Genomic DNA, 24,507 nt, shown 5'->3' on the forward strand with positions numbered 1-24,507 from the left:
GCGTGAAAGTCATCGGTAAACAAGAGATAGACCGCCAGACAAAAATTGCGGTCACCAAATCCCTCATATCCTCTGTATCCACGGTCAGTCAACACATGTCGTAGGTGGCCTGTTGGGAATTTGACTCCCACATGCCGCCACGGGCTGGCCCGCGATAAGCTTTGCGATGGTCTTTGGTTAGTTTGGGTAATATCTAATCCTCGTGGCCAATAAATCACCTGCTCCGAATTTAAAGGGATTAGGAAAGCATTTTATCGAAAACGATAACGCTCCGTGGTTCGTGTTCCTAGACATATTTAATTTGGGTAGTATCATAACAGGTTAAATAATGATGTAGCATTTCCTGTTTTTATTTTCAATTAACTGAATCCTAATGAGGAAATTAAAAAAAAGTTTCCTGTAGGATGTAAAATGAGATTTGAAATTAATTAAGATTGTGTTGTGTTACTAATTGGTGACTTATTTACTGCGAACCAAGGAAGTTATCGATCATTTAGTAATTTGCGTTCGATCATTTAGTAGTTTGTCAATAACTCATTCCAAAAGCTGAATTTCAAAATGAGTTGTATGGTGGCCTTCTACTGCGAAGGCTTTTCTACAACTCTACCCAACAGTTCGATGTTTGAATTCCACTAGTAACGGAGCTATAGCTATAGTTACAGTAACTTAGACTAAATGATAACAAAATTCCAATCATTTAGTTTAAGTTACTACAACTAGCGTTATAACTCCGTTATTAATCGAAATCTAACAACGGAGTATTAGGCAGAGTTGTAGAAAAACCTTCGCACTAGAAGTCCACCATACAACACATTTCGAAATTCAGCTTTTGGAATCAGTTATTAACAAACTACTAAATGATCCAACGCAAACTACTAAATGATCAATAACATCCTTGCTGCGAACGATCACTGTATTCGGTGATTTAGATTTGCCTTTTTAACTTTATTATATAGATTATTTAATATAAATAGGGGAGATCCCCTAGTGACGGACACCTAAGCCATTTGACGCAAAATTCTAAAAATATCTGGGTTATGTTGATCAAAGTCATTTTCAATTTTCACTCTACTATTTTTGTGGCTCTTTGATACCTTGATACCAGAGCAACAATTGAATTAGAATAAATTTAACTAACTTCTTCTTCTTCTATGGCTCTACATTCCAACTGGAACTTGGCCGGCTTTTCAACTTAGTATTCTATTCGTATTTCCACAGTTATTAATTGAAAGCTTTCTATGCCCGCCAATGCATGAGATGTATCTTGTGTTGCCAGTACAATGGATACACTATGCCCAGGGTATCGAGAATGTTTCCAACCCGAGAACATACAAATGTGATTGTCCGGATCTGTGGAACTTGCGATAGCTGCTTCGAAACCTAAATTTGATTCAGACTATGTAGATTTACATAAGATATCCAACAAATCATGGTTTTTGTCCAAAATATAACTAAAATTGATCATATCTACATAGCCAAAAAAGATCTAACTGATTTTAATCTTGTTGATTATAACCTTCTGAACTAAACGAAAACAGTGAAATTATGGAAATATTTTTTCAATCACCCTTTTTGAAAAAAAGTTAAAAAAAGGTTATTTGAAGTTCCATACATGTAATGTGTTTTCAAATAGCTTTATTGTGCTACATAAGACGTTGTAAAATCTTCCAGAAGTGCCGTTTTGGCAAGCGTCCGGCATTGGGAGGTGTTCGGAGCATGGGGGATCTCCATTTATTCATCTCTTTGACTAGGTGTTCCGGTTGATTGGTTAACTCGTATTAGCCAGAACACTGTTCCATTCATTATCCAAGGGCCTTTGTCATTTACTGCCGGCTTGCCGTTGCTTTTGATACCTGAGAAATCAACAGTAGAAGAACATTTATTTTTTTTTTAGAATTTTATTTTATTTAGAATTATATGTCGGACATTTGAATCAAACTTCGGGCAGCCCTAAACAGCGTTAGAACTAAATATCGATATCGGGACAGATTTCGGGTGAAATATTTCTAAAAATAATTCTTCATACAAAATCAAGTGTCCGATATTTGAAGGAGTCCAAAATATGAGTTTATACGGTACGCAAAATTTCCAATTATAAAGGGATTTTTTATATACCTACAACTGAATTTGGATACGTTTGAGTTGCATCAATCAAATCGGACAGCATTGAGCTGCTAGGGCCACTGTGCAATATTGAGTACACCAGATTCTTTTTTTACACGGGGGATGCGTTCCGTGTAAAAAAGTTTTCAGTTCAAAATTCGAAAATCCGTGTAAATTTTCTTTTATGATTTCTCGACGAATCATGCAAAATGGAGCAACTTTGCAAAAAATCAAATCTATAAGAAGTTAAACCGTTTACGTATGAGCCATGTGCCACAGGCCGTTTGGCCGAAACCCATCTGACCGAAAGTCATTCGGCTGAAATTCGAATCCTACCTACCTACCTGCTCCTCTCAAGAGGTGCAAATCTTATGTCGTTTTCGGTTATTGCTGGGTCGAACCTAGTTCTGCCCCGGATCCGCTCTAACAGCTGTCAAAACGTTCGGTTATTCGTTCAGGTTGGATCGCGATCCGCACCAGATCCGACCCAAAACGAACGAGGTTCGCTCTGCCGATTTATCGAGATCGAACCTAGGTTCACCAATACATTCGAACACAAACTGTCAAACAGGTGTTTATGTTTACGCTAAAGGAAAATGAAAACATGAAAGACACGGAAGGGTGCGGATGGGTATTTGACTTTTAATCGTTTTTGTTCCATTTGTTAATTTGTTAATAATGCTGTCTTGCACGTAAAATAATGCTGTCTTGCACGTAAAAATGGATTATTTTAATTGTATGTTGTCTTCGAGTTTCTCTGATGGTGAAATGGATTCAGATACCGACATATTTTTTGCTGATTACTTCAGACGGTAGCTCCGTTATAAACAAAATGATGGTTAAAAATTTTGATGAAAATGTGATTGATAAATGCAATGACGAGAAGGTAGCTGCTATTTATTCACTATTACGTTGTGTATTCGATTATATGCTTTAGGTATAATTGCTCAGTCAATGGGAAAATAGCGTACCGGAGTATCGGATTATTATTTATACCAAAATGTTCATAACATTATTTTATTCGTTATTGCAGGTCTGTGAATAATTTGTTTAAGGTTACGGATTTGAAGAATATAAACATAATGTATTAACCCTTTATAAGGCAGTGATAACTATATTGCCATCAACAAATGATACGTTTTTCTGATTATTTACAATAGTTTTATTAAATATTCACCTTGCAGAGGGTATATTTGCTACCTAGTAACACTCCAGATGATACTTGGCCAGAAAATAAATTCAAATGTAAATTTAGGAACAGTTTTATACGAATTGAGCATAATTTTAGAGTCGAAGAAGGATTTTTAGTTGTAATTCGTTAAAAAACCGACAAAGACATATTTTACCCCGTTGATATTTATTATGTTGAATCTCCTGTGCGATTTGATTCTTTATTTTAAAATAAAAGGCCCCAAATCTCAATAAATTTTCTATTGGATTTTTTACAAAGTGTTTCCATATTTTCTTGTTCTATTACATTTGAATGGCATAATTGATAATTCAAATGTAACACAATCACTGTTATCCAGAACGCCACTTAGAACCAGTATAACAGTTTATCGGGAAACACGGATTGGCATAATTACCGGAAATGTTCCAGAGCGCCAAAATTCCTTCACGGCAATCCACATTGCCGTCGCCATTCATCACAAGCTTCTAACAGAAGAACAGAAGAAAAATCTGACTTCCCCATTCAAATAATAAGAAACAAAATAACACTAATAACAAAATTCAACAGATAAAATCAGTATGAAATCTGATAAAATATTTATATTTCTGCCTATCAGCTGGCAGTGCGAACTGAAAACAAAACAGATGATAGGGCTTGAGATCTCACTAACACCATCATACTGACTCGATCCCGATTCGTTTTTCGTTCGGTTATTCAGAGTCGGGGTCGGACCTGACCCAGGTCTAAAACCGAAAACGACATTACTGAGCGTCTGTTCTCCATGTCAGGATCGGCTCACAACAGCGTCTCTTCTCCATGTTAGGGGCGGCTGATCATCGTCCGAGTGCTAGCGAGGGACTCTAAGTGAAACTGTGCACCTTGGTCCTCCGGAAATTTGAGGGGTTTGGTGTCAGTCCCTGCAAGCCAGCCTTTTAAAAAACATAAGCAACAAGAGAGTACGGACCGGAACTATCGGCGAAGACCACTGCGACGAAAAGGGACACGCGATTGGAAACTCCGTTCGTGGAACTGCAAATCTCTCAACTTCATCGGGAGCACACATACATACTATCCGATGTGCTCAAGGGACGTGGATTCGGCACGGTAGCGCTGCAGGATGTTTGTTGCAAGGGATCAATGGTGTGAACGTTTAGAGGTAATCATACCATCTACCAGAGATGCGGCAACACACACGAGCTGGGAACAGTTTTCATAGTGATGGGCTATATGTAAAGTCGCGTGATCGGGTGGAGGCCGATCAATGAAATAATGTGCAGGTTGAGGATCAAAGGCCGGTTCTTCAACTTCAGCATAATCAACATCCATAGCCCACACTCCGGAAGCACTGATGATGATAAGGACGCATTCTACGCGCAGCTGGAACGTGAGTACGACAGCTGCCCAAGCCACGACGTCAAAATCATCATAGGAGATTTGAACGCTCAGGTTGGCCAAGAGGAGGAGTTCAGACCGACTATTGGAAAGTTCAGTGCTCACCGGCTGACGAACGAATACGGCCTACGACAAATTGATTTCGCCGCCTCCAAGAATATGGTCATTCGCAGCACCTACTTCCAACACAGCCTCCCGTATCGGTACAGCTGGAGATCACCACTGCAGACAGAATCACAAATCGACCACGTTCTGATTGATGGACGGCACTTCTCCGACATTATCGACGTCAGGACATATCGTGGCGCTAACATCGACTCTGACCACTATCTGGTGATGGTTAAACTGCGCCCAAAACTATTCGTTATCAACAACGTCCGAGGACCGCCGCGGTACGACCTAGAGCGACTGAAGCAACCTGATGCATACGCGCAGCATCTCGAGGCAACGTTGCCGGAAGAGGGTGAGCTCGATGGGGTCCCCTTTGAGGACTGCTGGAATACAGTCAAAGCAGCCATCAACAACGTCGGGTATATGGCACGAAGTCGACGGAACGATTGGTTCGACGAAGAGTGCAGACAGATTCTGGAGGAGAAGGACGTAGCGCGGGTGGTCGCGCTGCAGAAGGGTACCCGGCAGAACGTGGAACGTTATAGACGGAAGCGGAGACAGCAGACCCGCCTTTTTCAGGAGAAGAAACGCCGCCTGGAAGAAGCGGAGTGCGAGGAGATGGAACAGCTTTGCCGTTCTCAAGAAACACGCAAGTTCTATCAGAAGCTCAACGCATCCCGCAAAGGCTTCGTGCCGCGAGCCAAAATGTGCCGGGATAAGGGTGGGAGCATCTTGACGGACGAACGTGTGATGATCGAAAAGTGGAAGCAGCAGTATAGGCAGTGAAAGTCAAGGCAGAGGAGAAGATGACTACGTCAGTTCAGCGGACGATGGGAGCCAACCAACCCCCACTTTAAGGGAAGCTAAGGATGCCATCCAACAGCTAAAAACCAATAAAGCAGCTGGTAAGGATGGTATCGGAGCTGAGCTCATCAAGATGAGCCCGGGCTCATCAAGAAAGGCGACAAGCTGGAGTGTGAGAACTTTCGAGCGATCACCATCCTTAGTGCCGCCTACAAGGTGATATCTCAGATCATCTTCCGACGTCTGTCACCATTAGTGAATGAGTTCGTGAGAAGTTATCAAGCCGGCTTCGTTGACGGCCGCTTGACAACGGACCAGATCTTTACTGTACGGCAAATCCTTCAAAATTGCCGTGAATACCAGGTCCCAATGCAGCATCTGTTCGTTGATTTCAAGGCGGCATACGACAGTATATACCGCGTAGAGCGATGTAAAATTATGAACGAGAACAGCTTCCCTGAGAGGCTTACCAGACTGATCAAAGCAACGGTGGATGGTGTGCAAAACTGTGTGAAGATTTCGGGCGAACACTCCAGTTCGTTCGAATCGCGCTGAGGACTAAGACAAGGTGATGGACTTTCGTGCCTGTTCTTCAACATTGCGCTAGAAGGTGTCATGCGGAGAGCCGGGTGTAACAGCCGGGGTACGATTTTCAACAAATACAGTCAATTTATTTGTTTCGCGGATGACATGGACATTGTCGTCCGAATATTTACAAAGGTGGCAGAACTGTACACCCGCCTGAAACGTCAAGCAACAAAAGTTGGACTGGTGGTGAGTGCGTCAAAGACAAAGTACATGCTTGTGGGCGGAACCGAGTGGGACAGGGCCCGCCTGGGAAGCAGTGTTACGATAGACGGGGATACCTTCGAGGTGGTCGAGGAATTCGTCTACCTCGGATCCTAGCTAACGGCTGATCTGCCGTAATCTGGAAAAGTGACGTAACAGCCATTTTACAACATGCATGTTTTCCATTTTTCTGTTAAATAGCTCGATTAGTAGTATTCATTTCATTTATTTAGTTAACATCTAAACAGATAACACTGAATCAACAATTTGACGCCACAATGCACGGTTCGAGGCCGCATCTCTCCATCCTCGGATACGCCCCACGCTCGCCAAGTCGTTTTGCACCTGGTCTGCCCATCTCGCTCGCTGCGCTCCACGCCGTCTCGTACCTGCCGGATCGGAAGCGAACACCATCTTTGCAGGGTTGCTGTCCGGCATTCTTGCAACATGTCCTGCCCATCGTACCCTTCCGGCTTTAGCTACCTTCTGGATACTGGGTTCGCCGTAGAGTTGGGCGAGCTCATGGTTCATTCTTCGCCGCCACACACCGTCTTCTTGCTCACCGCCGTCTCTCGAATACTCCGAATGCTTTCAAGCCCTCCCCGAGCATTGTCCATGTTTAATGTCCATAGAGGACAATCGGTCTTATTAGCGTCTTGTACATAACACATTTGGTGCGGTGGCGAATCTATTTGGTATTGGTATTTAATACTAGAATAAGAGATCGACGAAGACGCCATCTTATTTCCAATCGAACCGTCAAAAGCGATTCCAATTCGACTTGTTTACATTTTGCATCCATAAGAAGCAAGCAAAAAGTTGAAGAGCTGCCAGTATTTTTTCCACGATTTCATGCATTTTCATACGTTGCCATTTAGACAGTTTTTCACTCTGTCGGTCTCTGGTTGAAGTGGATTTATCGATGATTCGCGAACACAACTGGACCTACTAGAGTCAACGAAAATCAGCTTTGAAGTGGTATGATCGATGTCCGAAATCGCTATCCGACTTATTCGGGTTAATAAATTCCAACTCTGGAATGAGTCTGTCGATGGTCGGAATCACTACATGCTATAGTTGGTGGCTGAAATCTCCATCAGACCTATTCTGGTCAAGAAAAATTTTACTCTGGAATGGCTCTGTCGGTGGTTTGCTGACAACCCTGCACATAGGTGGGTCAAAATATTTCAACTTCTAAATGGGTCCCAATTGCCATAGGATGCAGGAGGACCAAGAAGAAAATAAAACTCGGAGCTGATTGAAAATATTTAGTTGCCAAAATCCCACTATACAGTTGCTCCTGTCTATCAAAATCGTCAGATAGCTACAAAAGAGATTATGAACTACAAACAAAGATTGCAAAGGATTGTCGTTGTTGTCGCTGTCTGGATCATCTTTCTGATTTTTCTACTGATTTTCGGGAATCGGAAACGGCACTTCAACCATACCACCATTTGGATGGATGGATGGAAACCGATGATTTGAGAGTGAATTGTTTTCACTGCTATTCCAGAAGTCACTTGGTAACGCGATAGTGGCTAAAATGGATCTAACCGATCTTACAATGTGGGTACCAAACTTAATAATTTTCATGAATAAGATACTTTTAGAATTTCTCTTATTTGATTTGAGCCATGTTGGTATAGACATAAATATCTTGGTTTGCTTGATGATGCAGTCACACGCTCATTGCAAGCCAAGAGTACCTTTGCGCTTTGCCACGAGTTCACTAAGATTTTTTTTATTGGAGCTTAAGGTTCATATGACAGAGGCTTATCTTGGTTAACGGATTGTCAGTGTAATAAGATAGTAATGCTTTCATATTGCTGTTGGAAGTAGAAAAAAGCATTTTCCGTTGATTTCCAAATCTAACAGAATGCTAGAATAAGGGACCGACTGTTTACTTAGACTTAGACAAAATTTACCTGTTTTTTTTTTGCAAATTTAGTTGTAGAAGATAGTAGTGATAAGGAATGCAGTATGAGGTGAAAAAATGATCTCCTGCACTTGGTTTGCACTGATTAGTAGTTTTATAGTGATGATATTTCAATTTTACTGCCACTGAACCAACGCCATTTCTTACAGTAAACGTTTTGAGCTGGTTTTGACTGGTACTTCATTGTTAAGTTGAAGGTATAGGGTTAAAGATGGAAGCAGAATGGGACTCCATTTCCAGTTCTTGCGATAGGAAAACATACGAAGCGTAAGAATGGAACGGGACTGGGATTGAACCCACTGCGTATGAAGTAGAAGCGGTAGCCATATAACCACCAAACCCGTTCGTTTAGCTGAACTGGTCATTTGCCCGAAATGGTTGTTTGACAGATAGGGACTTTTGGCCGAAAATGCCATTCGGCCGAAAATGTTTGGCCGAACAGGTCATTCAGCCAAAAAACAATGTTTGGCCGAATAGGCTATATGGTCAAAAATGTCATTAGTTACAAGTCCAACAGGTCGTTTGGTCGAAAATACGTTTTCGGCCAAACCGCTTTTGACCTAATAACCGTTTCAGTAAAACGTCTATGAAGATAAACTGAATGGCGATGTAGCAGATTACGACGGTGGTATGGTGCTGAACCTGAAAGAACGTGCTCAGGACATTCCTTGGTACATACCTCGTTTCTGTTGGTCAGATTCTGGGCGATGTTTTTAAGAACAGTGAACATGTCGAGTTTGCATTCATTGGTATCCGATTCAAGTGCGGCATACACCTTGATCTTATCAGAAGAGATGGGAGCGAGGAACAGGATAAGCTGGTTTTCTGGAAGGAAGATGGACTTACCCAAAATGTTGGCAGGCTCTACTCCAAGTGCGAGATAAAGAGGTCTGTGAAAATTGAATGGGAAACGGAATAGCGGAGCATCTGCGTTTTGTAGCTGCGGAAAAAAGGTAAGGCATGGGACGACCGAATGGACTCGTTTCCGAACGGACCACTCCAAACTGAGTAAAGATTTCGCTGGTCAGTGCTCGTTTCACTGAATATGCGACACTTGTCATGTACGGAATAGTATCGAACATGTGCTTTGTAGTTGGCTTCTCTACATGGCTCTAAGATCGATGTATCAGATTGGACGCATCTGGGCTGCTTTATCAAACAATGGGGAAAGGGGGAGTCGTTTTCTTATGCACCATAATACGTGTACACGTACAGCCCCTCATCGGTGAGTAAAACCGTATAGAGCTTATAGAACTGCCCTTTTCCGGCCGGACGTTGTTGATGCCATACAGCGCTTTTTATTTCGGAAGGTGCTTGATGTAGGTACGAGCCTACCACTGACTGCGGCGATAGACTCAACTTTTCAATCTGGCAGATGTTAAAAAGACGACGATACACAAACGGAAATGGCTGGAAATGATACATTAACGGAAATGGCCTGGTCTAGTATATCTCATGTATATTATCCTTCCAGCTTCACATGTTAATCAAAAAATCCGAATTGTACATACGTTTTGAAAAAAAAAATGTTTGGCAAATTAGCAATAGCGATTCCATAACTGTTTTGTGACATTTTTCATCACTGTTTGTTTTCCAGTAGTGACTACAGTTGCTAGTAGAACCTTAAGTGACGAATTGACAATACAGTGTAACACGACACAAGAAAAGGTATAGAATGTCCATCCACCCACACATCAGCTGCAAGTAGGTTGATAGCATAGGAATGAATCGTTACCGTCGAACGATCGCTATTATCGCCGGTTGCATTCAATACTGGTGCAAGTAAAATGTATTCATATTCAGAAATGGCGGTTTCAAATTACGAATTTACCAACATTAATCGTTTATTTCCACGTGTGCTGACAAGTAATGAAATTATGGAGATATTAAAACAATTCCCTTTATATCATGGCTGTAGGTATTTTGTCTTCGAAATCTCGAAAATGAAAAAAATCTACTTGATCCAGTATTGCACGGAACCGACGATATGTATTCAATTGCAGACGGACCAGCGCAGCTGACTATCTGCTTAGGTTCGCCTTCGCCGCTGAAGCTCGGTTTCAGTGGACGCGATAACGTTTAACAGTGCGGTCGAGATCGACGATCGGTGTTGATCTTCCTCGAGCACCGTAAACGGGCATTACAGTTTGTCATCTCAGAGCGCATCATCTGAATGTGAGATAAAAGAGCGCAGACGACGACGGTGACGACGACCATATCACACCGCACTGATTGTGCGTGCATAAGTGAGTTACTCGATGACGGAAAACTGAATCTATTCGATGCGAGTTGACGTCAGCTGGAAAATTAGCATATTTAGTGACTTTATGTTTAATGTACCAACTACTTATGAACAAAATTTCATTTTGATTCTTCAAATAGTTAGAAGCGCACGACTTCAACTCAGAAGTACGTGAAATGTGATATTTATTCACACTTTGTGTTCGTTCCTGTACTGGGCTATCCTTGGGTGGCAAGCGGGTCTGCTTTGTGTATGAAGGCGAAGTGATAGTATAGAAACTATGCGGTAGTGCTACGCAAATACGCCTCACATTATAAAAAGAATTGTTTTTGCCTTTCTCGTACAACAAAGTTCGAAAGGCTACCATTTCACTCCAAAAGCAAACTTTTCATTGAAGGCTCGGAGACCCAGAGTGTTATATATCAATCGACGAACAGAGCGAGTTCTGTCTGACAGTGTGAATGTGTGTGCTCATAAACCAAGAAACACATTAGACAACTTTTCATAACCTGTCAAGTAATCCTTTTAACAAATTGCGTTCGACAGGGGTTGAAGGCTAGTTGAACACTATTGAAATTGATTATGATCGGTCATTGCGTTCACAAGTTATGAAGAAAATCATATATTCAAACGAAAAGGTTGGTGGCTTGACTTAATGCAAGAAAGGCAGTATTCCTATCAGATGGATTATTTTGTTTTTTTGTATAACAATATTTAACGTATTCAAATAAATTATAAATAAGCGAAATTAATATGAGGCCCCAAAAGTATTCGTAAAACTTTAAAAAATTACAAAGCCAGTCGAATGGTTTATAGGATCGGTACAAATATGTCTTCTTCAAAAACAGTAAACTGGACAAAATGAACGTAAGGAACAGTATTACTTGCCGAAGGAAAACAAAATAAGCAGTTGTTGAACACGCGTTCTAATTGCATTGCTAATACCTATCTCATGTTCTGCTTCACGATCCATTTTTTGTTGCGTTCAAACGTGACGGTACGTACGGTGTGAAGTTGGTGGTGCTTCTGTGCCATCGCGTAATTTGTCATTACTCGACGATATACCCACGATTATTATTGTTATTCAACGCACAACTAAATTGATGTTCTGTGTACCGTGCTTTGCGGTGTTTCGTTATCTGCAGGAACCTCTTCCGCAGCAGACGCCGTGGATCGATTGCCCCACTGCCGGCGCTGAGACTCAACGATAAGGAAATGATGGCGAACGACTTCGATACCCAGAGCGTGCTGAGCAATCAGAACTCCATCACCAGCATCAACTCGTTGGCCAGTTTGCTGAAGGAAAAAATGCAGGTAAGACTTTTCGACTTACTATTATGAATGGGCAAAAATCAAGTAGCCATCTATTACAGTGCAGGGCTGGTAGCGATCATGAAGTGGAATCAGTAGTTTGTAACATAGATGTTCCAAAATGACGGTGAAAATTAAAAGTTTTGTTGCTTGTTATTAGCATAAAATGAGGAGTTATCACTAAATAATTGGATATTTTTATTTCGTGCCAAAATTGTCGTTTCTTAATATTTAATATTATGATAATGTTTGACATGGCCACATGTAGTGCTTTTTCCTTTTAAGAAATTTTAAAACATATGGCATTAGCTTGAATACCCGATGCTTTTTGTACCAACACGGTCTGAAGTGAACACCATCTTTGCAGGGTTGCTGTTCGACACTCTTGCAACATGACCTCTACATCGTATCCTATCACTTTTGCCTTCCTTTGAATTTTGAGTTTAACGTAGAGTTGAGTGAGCACGTGATTCAATCTTCGCTGCCACACCGCCAAGGCAGTATTTTATTTAAATGAAGTTACAATTAACTTGATGCTATTGGCCACAGGAAAAAAAAGCTCGATTCTTCTGAAAATAAACGCAAATGGAGAAATTTTGTGGAAAGTCTTCTCTTGTGAAGGAAAAATCTTCATGCCTGCCAAACGGAACTATCAAATCTAGACTATCGCCTCTAATTCTATTATGAACATGTATGTACATCTAAGTTTGGAAGATGATATTCCTTCATTAAGCTGTCGAAGTACCTCTGAAGAAGTACGAATTTCACATTTTTGGATTTGGGAATCTGGAATTGACTTTTTTGTCTCAGTTTTATTGGACCAAGCTATTCTCTCCTTTTTATTATTTTATTTTTAACTTTATTGACGTGATTTTTTATCATTTAAAAATAAGTTCATCACGGTCCTTTTTATAATGGGTTACTACACCACCAAATAGAGCTCAAGAAAAGGAATTTTTTCGATTTTTTTGGCTACACATAAGGAGTGATTCTTTAAAAAGTACTTTTTATAACTAATTTAGCTTTAATTCTCATTATCTCGCTTAACTTTTCAAAAGGTTCTAAGTAACATTTTTTTCATGATTTAATCTGAATAATGCAATCAACATATTTCATGTTAATCTGTTGATTGCAATACTCAAATTAAATCATGAAAAAATGTTACTTAGGACCTTTTGAAAAGTTAAGCGAGATTTCTCAAAGAACTGAGATTATCAAACGAGATATATTTTTTTACGAGAAAAGATATTTAAAAAATAATATTTTAATCATTGGAGGATTTTTTAAACAACATTGATGTTTTTGTAGATAAAAATAAAGAAAACCTTCAAGGATAACAAGGCTTTATGAATTTTAAACCTATAAAAATACACAATGGTCGGCAAAAGATAAAATTTAGCTAAAACTCATTTCAACGCTTTTTTACTAGATGATCTTTCCATAGACAGAATTATAATGTTGTCAAGTAACATTTCAAGCTCTATCTGGTAAAAGGGAGAATGTCGCAAAAGAGAATTCTCTTCGTTGACTTCCCCTCTTTTAAATAAAAGTGACAAGCAGAGGATTTCATTTTAGTTTATCACATCAGAATGCAAGTTCGCATTGTTTTCTATCGTGCTGAGGTGATAAACCACAAAGAAATCCGCTGCTTGTCACTTTTATTAAAAAGAGGGGAAGTTGACGAAGAGAATCCTCTCTTGCAACATTTGCCCTTATTCTAGATAGAGCTGTGCGTAGAAACTACTCTCTCGAAAGAAACGAGAAAGACACCATCATCGCTAGGTGGATTAATCAGGGTTTTTTTTTAAATTTATAATTATTTATCAAGCATGTAGAACTGTGATTGACATATTTGGGAATATAGTATTATTCCGATTTTATCACCCCCAATTGTTGAATCTGGAGTGATAAAATAGGAAATATGACAAAATCGGAATAAAAATTTACAGTTTTTACATTTGTTTCACAAATATGAATCAGTTTATGCCTTGGAAAGGCAAAATACGTGAACGAAACCCGTAATTTCTTGTCGAAAGTATAATTCTTGTAAGGTACTCAGAAATGATTCATAATGAACCACAGGCAATGAAAATTGTTTCATAAATATCATTGTTGTTTGCGGTATTATTTAGAAAAACGAAAAGAAAGGCTAAATTTTTCAATTTTTTTTAGTGTGATAAAATCAGGTCGAAAACTTGATAAAATCGGGTCGAAATCATGATAAAATCGGAGGAAGACAGTAGACAAAATTAGGGAATTGCAAAATCGGGTCAGTACTGTAATTATAAAATACCGCAGAAAAGCTAAATCTGAAGAGTTCTTCAAATTTATCTAACGAGCAAATGTGAATACATTTCTATTTAAATAGGAGTATTTTGGAGAGTCGTTTTGGATTTTGGTATTTTGTATGAAAAATTGCGATTTTGTTATAAGTATTTCCGGGAGTGTAATAGTAATGAAAACCATTTTCAAATTAGTTATGAATCAGTGTGCATGAAAATATAATTTATTTACGTTTAATAAGATCAATAAAAGTATACAATGTGTGAAATCGTGTTTTGGTAGTTTTGGCCGTTGATTTTAATAGAAACATAGTTTTTTTTTGGAGGAATTAATTAAGACCAATTGCTCCTGTATATAAATGAGCGATATAAACAAAAACTTGCAAGAAAAATAAATTTCTCGCCATTTTTAAAATAAATTGGCGATTTTTTTGGTTCTATGTTTGCATAATTTATCACTTCGAAAAAAGTTCATCATTGTGAGATTATTGGAAGAAATTATGAGAGATTTTTAAACAAAATTCAGAATCAATCTATGAAGAGTAATTTATAGGAAATTGAACTTCTGATTTCGAGACGAGCCAGCCCAGGGCTGAAATTCTCGCTAATAAAGAAAAAAAAAACACTTCTGCTCTCAGTCCTTATTTCAGGTGTACCTTCATAGAATTTGACTACAGAAACTACAGAAACTATTTTAGAATTTGAAAATAAAATATATGATGATACCTACCTGGACACCTGGTTGGCTATGGCTTCGTTACATCTATTCCTGGCCCTATTGTAGAACTCCATAACCGTCGGGCAGTTTCCCCGAACGTTTAGGGTTCCCAGATCTGAATCCAACGCGTGCGGCCAGCTTGTTAGTGGTCTTCCACGAAGTCGTCGGCGTCTATCCGGATCCTTCTTGACTGGTAGAATCAGCCGTTTCAGTCTTCATATTTTTATATTTTCATTTTTTATATTTTCATATTTACACGTGTGAATGTTTAATTATATTTAAATATGTTCAATATATGTTTAAGACAGGAGAAGGCCCTTCGAACCTTAAGGAGACCCCCTCCTGCTCCTGATCAATCTTTCGGGGAAAGTTAGAAGCTGACGAAAGACTGGGCTCCCGACAGCATGCGCTACGGTCAGGATAAGGGACGAGTACATACTTGGCGGGGAGTGCTTCGAGTAGGATAAGCATACCGTCCTAGTCTACATAGACATCTCGAAGGCAATTAATCGCACCTGGACGCCCCTAGTGCTCTATCAGCTCGTCGAATGTAGATATGCGGGTAATATCCTCGTCGCTATATGCAATTATATGCAATGAATGAAGTCTTTCGTCTTTGGCCGGCCAACATCTTCATCTTCGTCCACACCGATGACTTCCTGTTAGTAATTACCGCGGATACCGCAGGCCACACCCGAATTAGATCACAATCGCGTGAACTTCGTAGCGTGAAGGGTACAACGGCACCTTGCAACGATATGCCCAACCACAGGAATCAACATATCATCTCACGGCTTCGTACGGACCACCCCCCAGTGTTGTCACACTTTCGCCGGTGGTTCATTCCGGATTGTTTGTGAAATCTGCGCTGTTTTAAATTCCGTTGAACACGTGATCTGCCGGTATCCGAAATACGACGTTCATTGATCAAACTATGGAATTTCCAACAGTATCCGAGGCACCCCGGTTGATGACGTCAGCAGCCTCGCATCGCTCGTCTGCTTTTCTAAGGACGCTAAATTTATCGGACACTCCCATCCGGGTGTTAGTCCTGCCCCCACAATGGGTTCAGTTCCATATTCAGCTGGAGAGGTTTCTGTCTCTCTTCAACTTACCCAATAAATCAGTTCAAATTTCAAAAAGGGTCTTCAAACTGATCGGTCAACTAGTATTCACAATTCTTATGCAAACCCGAGCTGCACACTTGTCACAGAAGAGTAACTGTGACTTATATACGACCAAATCGAGTCACATAACAGTTGCTGCAACCAAGTCTGCTAGACCTCTGTTGAAACTTTCAACTCATTTGGTTAAAAATTAGGTGTGCCTTAAATTTACATCGTGTGGTTAATAAAACATAATTCTTAATGGGAATTCGAAGTTCATTGCAACAACAACTAAAGGAAAGCTATGCCCATCCTCGAGAACTTACAAGGACATGTTTGAATATTTGTTTCAGATCTGCTATGTCTTTCAACAGATTTCTTCCTTCAAAAATCATCATTTTTCAGTGATTTATTGGATGAATTAGTCGGGAAGTTGCAGCTACACATTCGTTTCAGTATAGCCCGTTATTATATTTTAAGGGCAAGGCTCCCGGAATCCCAAAACCAAATTCACTCGCGTAAGGGCACACCACTCAATACGGATGAAACGCATAACTGTCAACTTTATTATTTCACGCATGCTGGGACGCGATGTTTCAAAGACATGCACGCTGGCAAGCATCTTTCGAACAGGTTTCTACTGATTTTAATGATCGTCGTAAAATATTTCTGTTTGGGACCTGAGATAATGAGATAGAGCATTCATTGTTGCGTTGGTGGAATGTTATTCAACCGTAACATCATGCGGAAATGGCTAGCGTGTATGAGGCAGTTGATAGGGCGTTCGGCGAATAATCTGAGTGTCCTGATATCGAATCGCATATGTCATATGCTTCTTAGCCCACGCAAATGGTTTGGTATGGTCTCTTTTTTTCGCAAGCACGAATATTTGATCCGCAGTTTTTCGAAGATTTCAAGTTCTGATTCCACCAACTGCGCCACATGTAATCGAATGCATTTTCATTTATTCAGCTTACATATAAACAGATCTCCAGGGGTCTCCAGTAGCCTTGTGAACAAAGGCGTAGGATTGCCAATCCGGAGATGGCGAGTTCGATTCTCGGTCCCGGTCCATGATGTTTTCGGGTTGGAAACATTCTCGCCTTGTGCTTGCAGCACAATGGATACATACTCATGAAATGGCGGGCATAGAAAAGCTTTGAATTAATAACTGAGGAAATGCTAATAGAATACTAAGTTGAAAAGCAGGCCAAGCTCCAGTTGGAATGTAAAGCCATTGAAGAAGAAGAAAAGAAGATAAAAGGATAACACTGAATCAACAATTTGACACAACAAAGCCGGTTCGAGGCCACATCTCTCCATCCTCGATTGCGCCCCACGCTCGCCAAGTCGTTCTGTACCTGGTCAGCTCACCTCGCTCGCTGCACTTCACGCCTTCTTCTACCTGCCGGATCGGAAGCGAACACCACCTTTGCAGGGTTGCGATCCGGCATTCTTGCAACATGCCTTGCCCATCGTACTCTTCCGACACTAGCTACCTTCTGGATGTTGGATTCGTCGTCGAGCTGGGGCGAGCTCGTGGTTTGTCTTTCGTCGCCACATACCGTCCTTTTGCACACCGCCAAAAATAGTCCTAAGCACCTATCTCTCAAATACTCCGAGTGCTTGCAAGTTCTGCTTGAGCATGGTCCAAGTTTCATGACCGTAGAGGACTACCGGTCTTATGAGCGTTTTGTACATGACACATTTGGTGCGGGTGTGAATCTTTTTTGACCGCAGTTTCTTTTGGGGCAAATAGTCCACAGATGATGCGCCTTAATTTTTCACGACCAACATTATTATCAGCAGGGATTTCGACTGGATGTGTTGCTTATAATCAGGATTGTCGGCTTTCAGTCACATGAAAATGTTGATAATTTTAAATCATTGCCAACGTTTTAATCCGAAAGCTTGGATCATCATCAGGGCCTGTCATTTTATTGGCGATAAGTTAATTAATTACATGGGTCTATTAGTGTACTACTGTGTAACTTACTCAAAATTAATCAACCTGTCTAGTGGAGTGTTACACTAGTCCCACTATTGTTTGATTGATTTTAGAAAAACTTTTCTTTTCTCGGGTACTTATTCAAAAGGACGTATGTGATTTTGTAAACAAAGATTCAAAGGTTGATTTGTCCAATCTGATAGCCCTCCCACGCAAATCATCATCATAGACAGAAACGGGTAGGGTTCGACTACCTGTTGGTGGTGTTGGTTTGCACGGGAGTACCATCAGATTGGACAAATTGACGTCTGAATCTTTGTTTACAAAATCACATACGTCCTTTTGAATAAGTACCCGAGAATTTTAGTTTGCTAAAGTGTTTGGGTGCATACAAAAATAATCTTACTTTGCTCCAGCTCCATTAACAAGATGATCCTGGATAGCGGACTGACATACATACCTCACTACGATGACATTGTAGCCCGAGCTAATCGTCAATTGGGTTTTATTTTTTTCAAAATTGCCAGCGAATTCCGTGATCCGTTATGCTTAAGATCACTGTACTGTTCCCTTGTGCGATCTGTATATACTGGAATTATCCGCCGTTGTTTGGTGCCCTTTTCAGACCACATGGATCGCTACAATCGAAGCTGTTCAACGGTAGTTTCTAAAATACGCTCTTCGATCCCTAAGGTGGTGTGATCCAACGAACTTGCCACCGTACGAGGAGCGGTGCCGGTTGATTAGCATCGAACCACTAGAGTTTAGATGGATTGCCGCTCAAGCTACGTTTGCTGGGAAGCTGCTCACGGGTCACATCGATTGTTCAGCACTACTGTCGTAGTTAAATCTATATGCACCTGAAAGACCTCTTCGTCAACGTCTATTTTTGCTTCTAGAACCACAGACTAGCAACTATTTTATTCACTTATGTAGCAGTTCAATTTCCGTTCCGTCTATAAAGCACTCAATACGGGAATATATTCCCAAGAAATTCCCAAGAATAAGATTTAAAAATGTTGTTTGTGCCTTTCTCGTATACTAAGTGTATGCAAATTGCAAAAACTGTAGGGTCACCCCAAAAAACGAACTTTTTATTGGAGGCCCGGAGACCCATACTTATACCAATCAACTCAGTTTGACTAACTGAAATGTAAATAGGTGTGTGCATTTCTGTATGTGATTCCATTCGACGGGGAATTCTGTTCTATTGTTTGAAATTGAAAATTGCATTTTTTTTGTAGATTTGATGCACGTGAAACATTAAATACCGCAAGGGTGATGAACCAGTGTTTTTCTCTGAATAACATACCTACCTAAAAATTAACTAATTTTCAACGAATTTTGATATGTGAATAATGTTTTATTCTAACGGGTGGACACTAAAAAAGGGGAAATTCAATACTTCAATACTGTTCTATGAGAACATTAATGCTTTTAGAGAAATATTTCCTAATGTAAAAGAATTCTTCGAATATCCAGAAAATTGTCGCCCACACACTTGCACTCCAACATGTTCAGTAGTTTCAAACATGTCATCAAAACAGGAAGGATGCGCGTCGCATTGTACATTTTTATCAAGCGAACGAAGATCGTGGGAAAAGTACACGTTGGCAATTATGAACGCGAAAATGTTTTGAAAACTGTCGAGGGATGCTAAGTAGACCGAGCTCTATTGTATTCAAATGTGATTGGCAGGCTAAAGACACGAAGCAACTCATCAATAGGATCATAAGCATCATCCGGAGACAACCGCCGTCCAAAGGTCATGTGATACCTGCAAGATTAAACTACGCCGCACGGCGGATCACGGACCATATGCTGTTATTCATTATTCTAAGTTTAAAGACTAAGCCAACTCTTTATATAACGTATATCAGATTGAACTGTACTTCTTTGTAGTTTTTTTTCACCATTCTTTTCATTCCCGCTTTTTAGTGGCCACCCGTTATTAAAAAATGTTCCGTAGTTTTGTCATAATCTATGGTTATCTTAGGAATCTCCCTTTTTACCTAATAGACTGGAAAGCCGAATACCAAACATTTATATTCAACAGTCAAAGAATCCATAGAACCTAGGAATCTATTAATTCCCTTTTCCCCTTACATTACTCATAACCACTCGGGTCTCTAATCAGCTTATGCTTATTCTGAAAGATACAATGGCCTTAGGGGTCGTACACTAATTACGTAAGCACTTAAAGGGGAGGAGGCGTCTGCCATTTTCTTACGCTCCATGGGAAAAATCTAACATGGGGGAGGGGGGTGCGGTTGAAAAACCCAGAAAAATTGCTTACGTAATTAGTGTAGGGCCCCTTACATGTCAATTTTTGTAAATTATTAGTCATATATTATGATTATGGGGCAAAAACTACACATTTGAAAGTTTTTGATCGTGACCGGTTGCAAAAATTTCTCGTTTCCAACCCTGTTGAATAGGTGAGATATATGAGCATTTGTAGTTACGTTTGGGATTTGGGATTTTCTTTGATCTATGAAAAACTATCTAAACTGAACTAAAATCAACTGATATTCTAAGTGAACTTAGATCAGTTGAACAAATGATTTCTACCACCAAAGAATCTTCATAAGAAACAGTTTCCACGGAGCCGTGAGTTCCCCTTCATCTAAATGGCAGCATAAATTGTATGAGAAATGAGCTAAATTGAATAATAACTACCTACCGACTGTGATCAACAGTCAAGACGTGGCCAACGAGAAGTTCTCTCCAGCATTTCAAAAGGGCGTTAAATGCTTTAATAAACTTTGGTGGCTTCTGCTGGCGCTTTCAAATATCCAAATAGGCAAACTATTCGCTTACTGCTGATGAACCCAAATTGCGTATGTGAATCTAAAATACGCTCCAGATCGATGCGAAAGTCCCCACTAGTCGTGGCTTACAAACTCATTTAAGCTCTTTCGAAATGACGATGCCGAATAGTGCGATTGAAATCTCTCACAGTCGCTGTCTGTCGTTGTAGTCGCGCGAGGGATTTCTCGCGACTGGAGCCGGTTGTAAAAAATGCGATTGATGGTGCGCCGTTCGGTAATGCCCACTGATGACGCTATCAATGAATCATTGACCGAGGAAAGGAAATTTGCGCGATCCATTGGCACACAGTCGGTCACGTGACTGAGTGTTGTTTATTTGATTGCGCTGCAGACAGGTACCTACCGGTAACTGTGGTACATACCGGTTGAGGATTCTAAAGGACAAACTTACTGTCGGAGACATGTGATAGCGTTGTATATCCTCGAGATGTTTTCTTCCGGGAGAGTTGTTGCGGTTTATCATGTGTATTTCTTCATTTCAGCACATCCCACGATCTACGCACCGGAAAGATTATTTTACTTTTAAGACACAACATTTTACATCACCACTGGTAGGTTGAGTATGTGGCGTTCTTTTAGGTGAATTTTATTGGTTTGCATGATTCTTTGTGCATGATCTGTGGGAACAGGGGGATTGTTAGGAAGGGGAACAGGTAGAAAGATTTGAATAGGGCATGTATTCCGCGACATTACTGAACTCAATGTAATTTATTTTATAACATAGGGAGCGTCCACAAATTACGTAACGCTTTGAGTGGGTAGGAGGGGGTTGACCAAAGTGTGACGATCCATACAAAATTTTCAGATGTTTCATATAAAAAGTGTGACATAGCGGGGAGGGGGGCTTGAAATTGCCCAATTTTTGCGTTACGTAATTAATGGATCTTACCATACAACACTACTACAAATGTGCTTGCATTGTTTCGATTAGAACGAAGTGCTTTTAAGATAATCGAAATATCAAATATTAAAACGTCCCAAATTATTCAATTTTGAACAATTACTTTAAAAAAAGTCGACTCAAATTACAACTTTCAAATTAGTCCAATTTGGATTATTCTTGATTGGCTTCGAAAACACTCGAGGTGTTCGCAGTTCACGTTATGGTGCTAAATGATAGCTGCAGGTTTTTTGATTATACCATTTAGCGCTTATCATTATCCAAACACTATGAACTCGTGCAGATTTTCTGGTAAACAACGCACATTAACACACCTAATTGTTATTGTTCAATATTTGTGACTAACTAATTGATAATGAAAAAAACTGATCACTGCTTTTGCTTTCCAATTTCTAGAACGTTCCGGCCATGATTCGTAAAAAGAAACGAGAAACCAAAGACTACAAACTACGCGTTTTTGTCGGCATGCTGTTCCTTATCATTGTGTTTCTTGTAAGTACACTATCAATATTTGCTTTCTTTGGAGTTAATCTCGGTAGTCGGCCCTGTGCCGCAAAGACACATTCTATCGTACTAATTAAACAACCGTTTGCTTTAAATTCTTGAATCAATAACAAAGGTCGGCTATGCATACGTCATGTACAATCAGAAGCTGCTGGCCAAATCATACTTCGAGACCGTGAAGCTGCACAAAAAGACACGAGCTTTGAGGATTCTGGATCCGAAAGGAAATGACCTGCTGACCGGTAAACTAGGGATAAACATCACCATTGATAAGCCATACAATTGCTTGAAGGAGGATCTGCGGGACGACGGCAGCGTTTGCTATGAGTGGAACTCCTTAGTTAGGTTGTACATGAATCTGGAGAAAACGGCAGCTCAAGATATAAAGTGCTACAGCTTCAGCTGGGAAACGCTGGTAGATAACCACTATCCGACGGATTGTTTCGACCTCGGAGAGGGAGTCTACTGGTACGGTGCAGGCCTTACCCAGGATGTGGACTATTTATTGAACAAAGCATCGTTTGATTTTGCTCCATTTGTTACGGGTGATATCAACACCAAGCAGTGGGGTAACGCACTGAAAAGGTACTTCTTGAACACAAAGGGCATAGCGATTCTGGTGGATGATCGTACCCCGCTCTATGTCAGCATCAACCACAACAATGTGAATAAAATTTGCCTGCGCGGACAAAACGATAATTTTGCATACGTAAATAAACTTACAAATTATTCCTCATTGGATTACAAGGTTTGCACGGGGCCGGATATGAAAACTCTTCATAACGGTCTGACGCAAAAAAGTTTGTGGGATGGATTGACCGAAAACGACAATGCCGTCATCAAATCCCTTCTTAGGGAACCAGTCTGGCAAATTCCGGCTTTTTCACAGGAGGAGTTAACCGAAACTATGATCTATAATTATACGGAGAACGTTATTGCGTCCGGATATCTCCACGTTGGGCATGTTCTGATAAACGAGTTTTGGCAAAAGCACATCGGCGATTTTAAATTTGATCCCGAACGATTCCAAACCCTTGAGGATACTTTCAACATACTTCGTCGTCGAGGATTCCGAATCTCACTCTCGATACAACCTTTCATCAGCACAGAAAGTGAGAACTTCTTGGAGGCAGTTGACAAGAAGCTTCTCATCTATGAACGCGAATCTGAACGAAGCATTCCAGCTCTGACGCGGTACAAGAGCTTAGCAAGTGCCGGAGTGCTCGACATCACCAATAACGATACCATACCGTGGTTGAAAAATCAGTTGCAAAAAATCGTAGAACCCATCGGAATTGATTCGTTCTACCTGGACTTTGGCAATGCGTACAGCATGCCCAGATATTATCAGTGCTCAACAACCTTAATAAACCCAGATCACTATAAATCGATTTTCATGAATCGCATCGAGGGTAAAATTAACATCTTCGGCGTTTCGAGTGCCATCACAGTTCCGCGTCCTCCAGCATTCCTCAGCCTTCCTCCGGTGAATAGTTCTTGGACAGGCCTGCGAAGCATAATACCAACAGTACTTTCCTATGGTGTCATCGGCTATCCATTCATCATGCCAGGCTCAATAGGAGGAGACTTCGTACTGTCGTCGAACTACACAAAAATGTATTCATTCTATCCGCTGAGAGCCCCTCCTCTGCCGGAAGTTGAGCTGTACATCCGGTGGATCCAGATGGCCACATTCCTTCCAGTGCTTCGGTTTACGCATCTTCCTTCGGAGTACAAAAGCGACTCGGTGACGAACATTGCCAAAGAGCTATCGATCATTCGACAGAAAACGGTGATGCCTCTGCTGGAGCAGTACTCCAGCGTGGCGATGGACGAAGGTTTGCCCATGATCCGCCCGCTGTGGATGATGGATTCAACCGACGTGAATTGTTTGTACATCGACGATGAATTCTCCATCGGCGATGGATTGATTGTTGCACCGATTATTTACCGTGGTGACACCAGTCGAGAAGGTGAGTAATCAATGAGTCTAGTTTTCGTAATAGCTGTTTAGCGAATCCTTTGATTGTAATCTAATTTAGAGCAGTTAATGAATGGATTATCTTTCTATGGCGAATGTAGTTTTTAGGCACCATTTAAATTAAAGTTATTTGCGCAAAAAAATAAAAATCGGTTAGAAAAGAATTAAAAACTAAATTTTATTACTTTTTGCCTTTCTCGTATACAAAGTACGTTCCAAAATTGAACATTTGATAGAAGGCTCGGATACCCCTGGTGTTATTTACCAATCGACTCAGCTCGACGAATTAAAGTGATGTCTGTATGTGTGTGTGTCCAAGAATATGGAACACACTTTTTGATACTTAACAATATTCGCAAGTTGCAATCTACGCGGAA

At 40.5% G+C, this 24,507-nt stretch overlaps 1 protein-coding gene across 3 annotated transcripts in view; it reads left to right on the forward strand.

Annotated features, from left to right (window-relative positions):
- Positions 1–24,507, forward strand: part of LOC134226416 (myogenesis-regulating glycosidase) — a 76,483-nt gene that overhangs the window by 51,035 nt on the left and 941 nt on the right. For 2 of the 3 annotated variants that reach the window (XM_062707184.1, XM_062707185.1), the window contains exons 5-8: positions 11,694–11,862; positions 21,227–21,295; positions 22,042–22,137; positions 22,265–24,122. In XM_062707184.1, coding sequence (XP_062563168.1) covers positions 11,694–11,862; positions 21,227–21,295; positions 22,042–22,137; positions 22,265–24,122 — 2,192 coding nt within the window. The remainder of the gene's footprint in view (positions 1–11,693; positions 11,863–21,226; positions 21,296–22,041; positions 22,138–22,264; positions 24,123–24,507) is intronic. The other variant, XM_062707186.1, reaches the window with a different exon arrangement.

The sequence above is a fragment of the Armigeres subalbatus genome, chromosome 3, assembly GCF_024139115.2.
Source record: "Armigeres subalbatus isolate Guangzhou_Male chromosome 3, GZ_Asu_2, whole genome shotgun sequence".
In the NCBI taxonomy this organism is placed as follows: Eukaryota; Metazoa; Arthropoda; class Insecta; order Diptera; family Culicidae; genus Armigeres; species Armigeres subalbatus.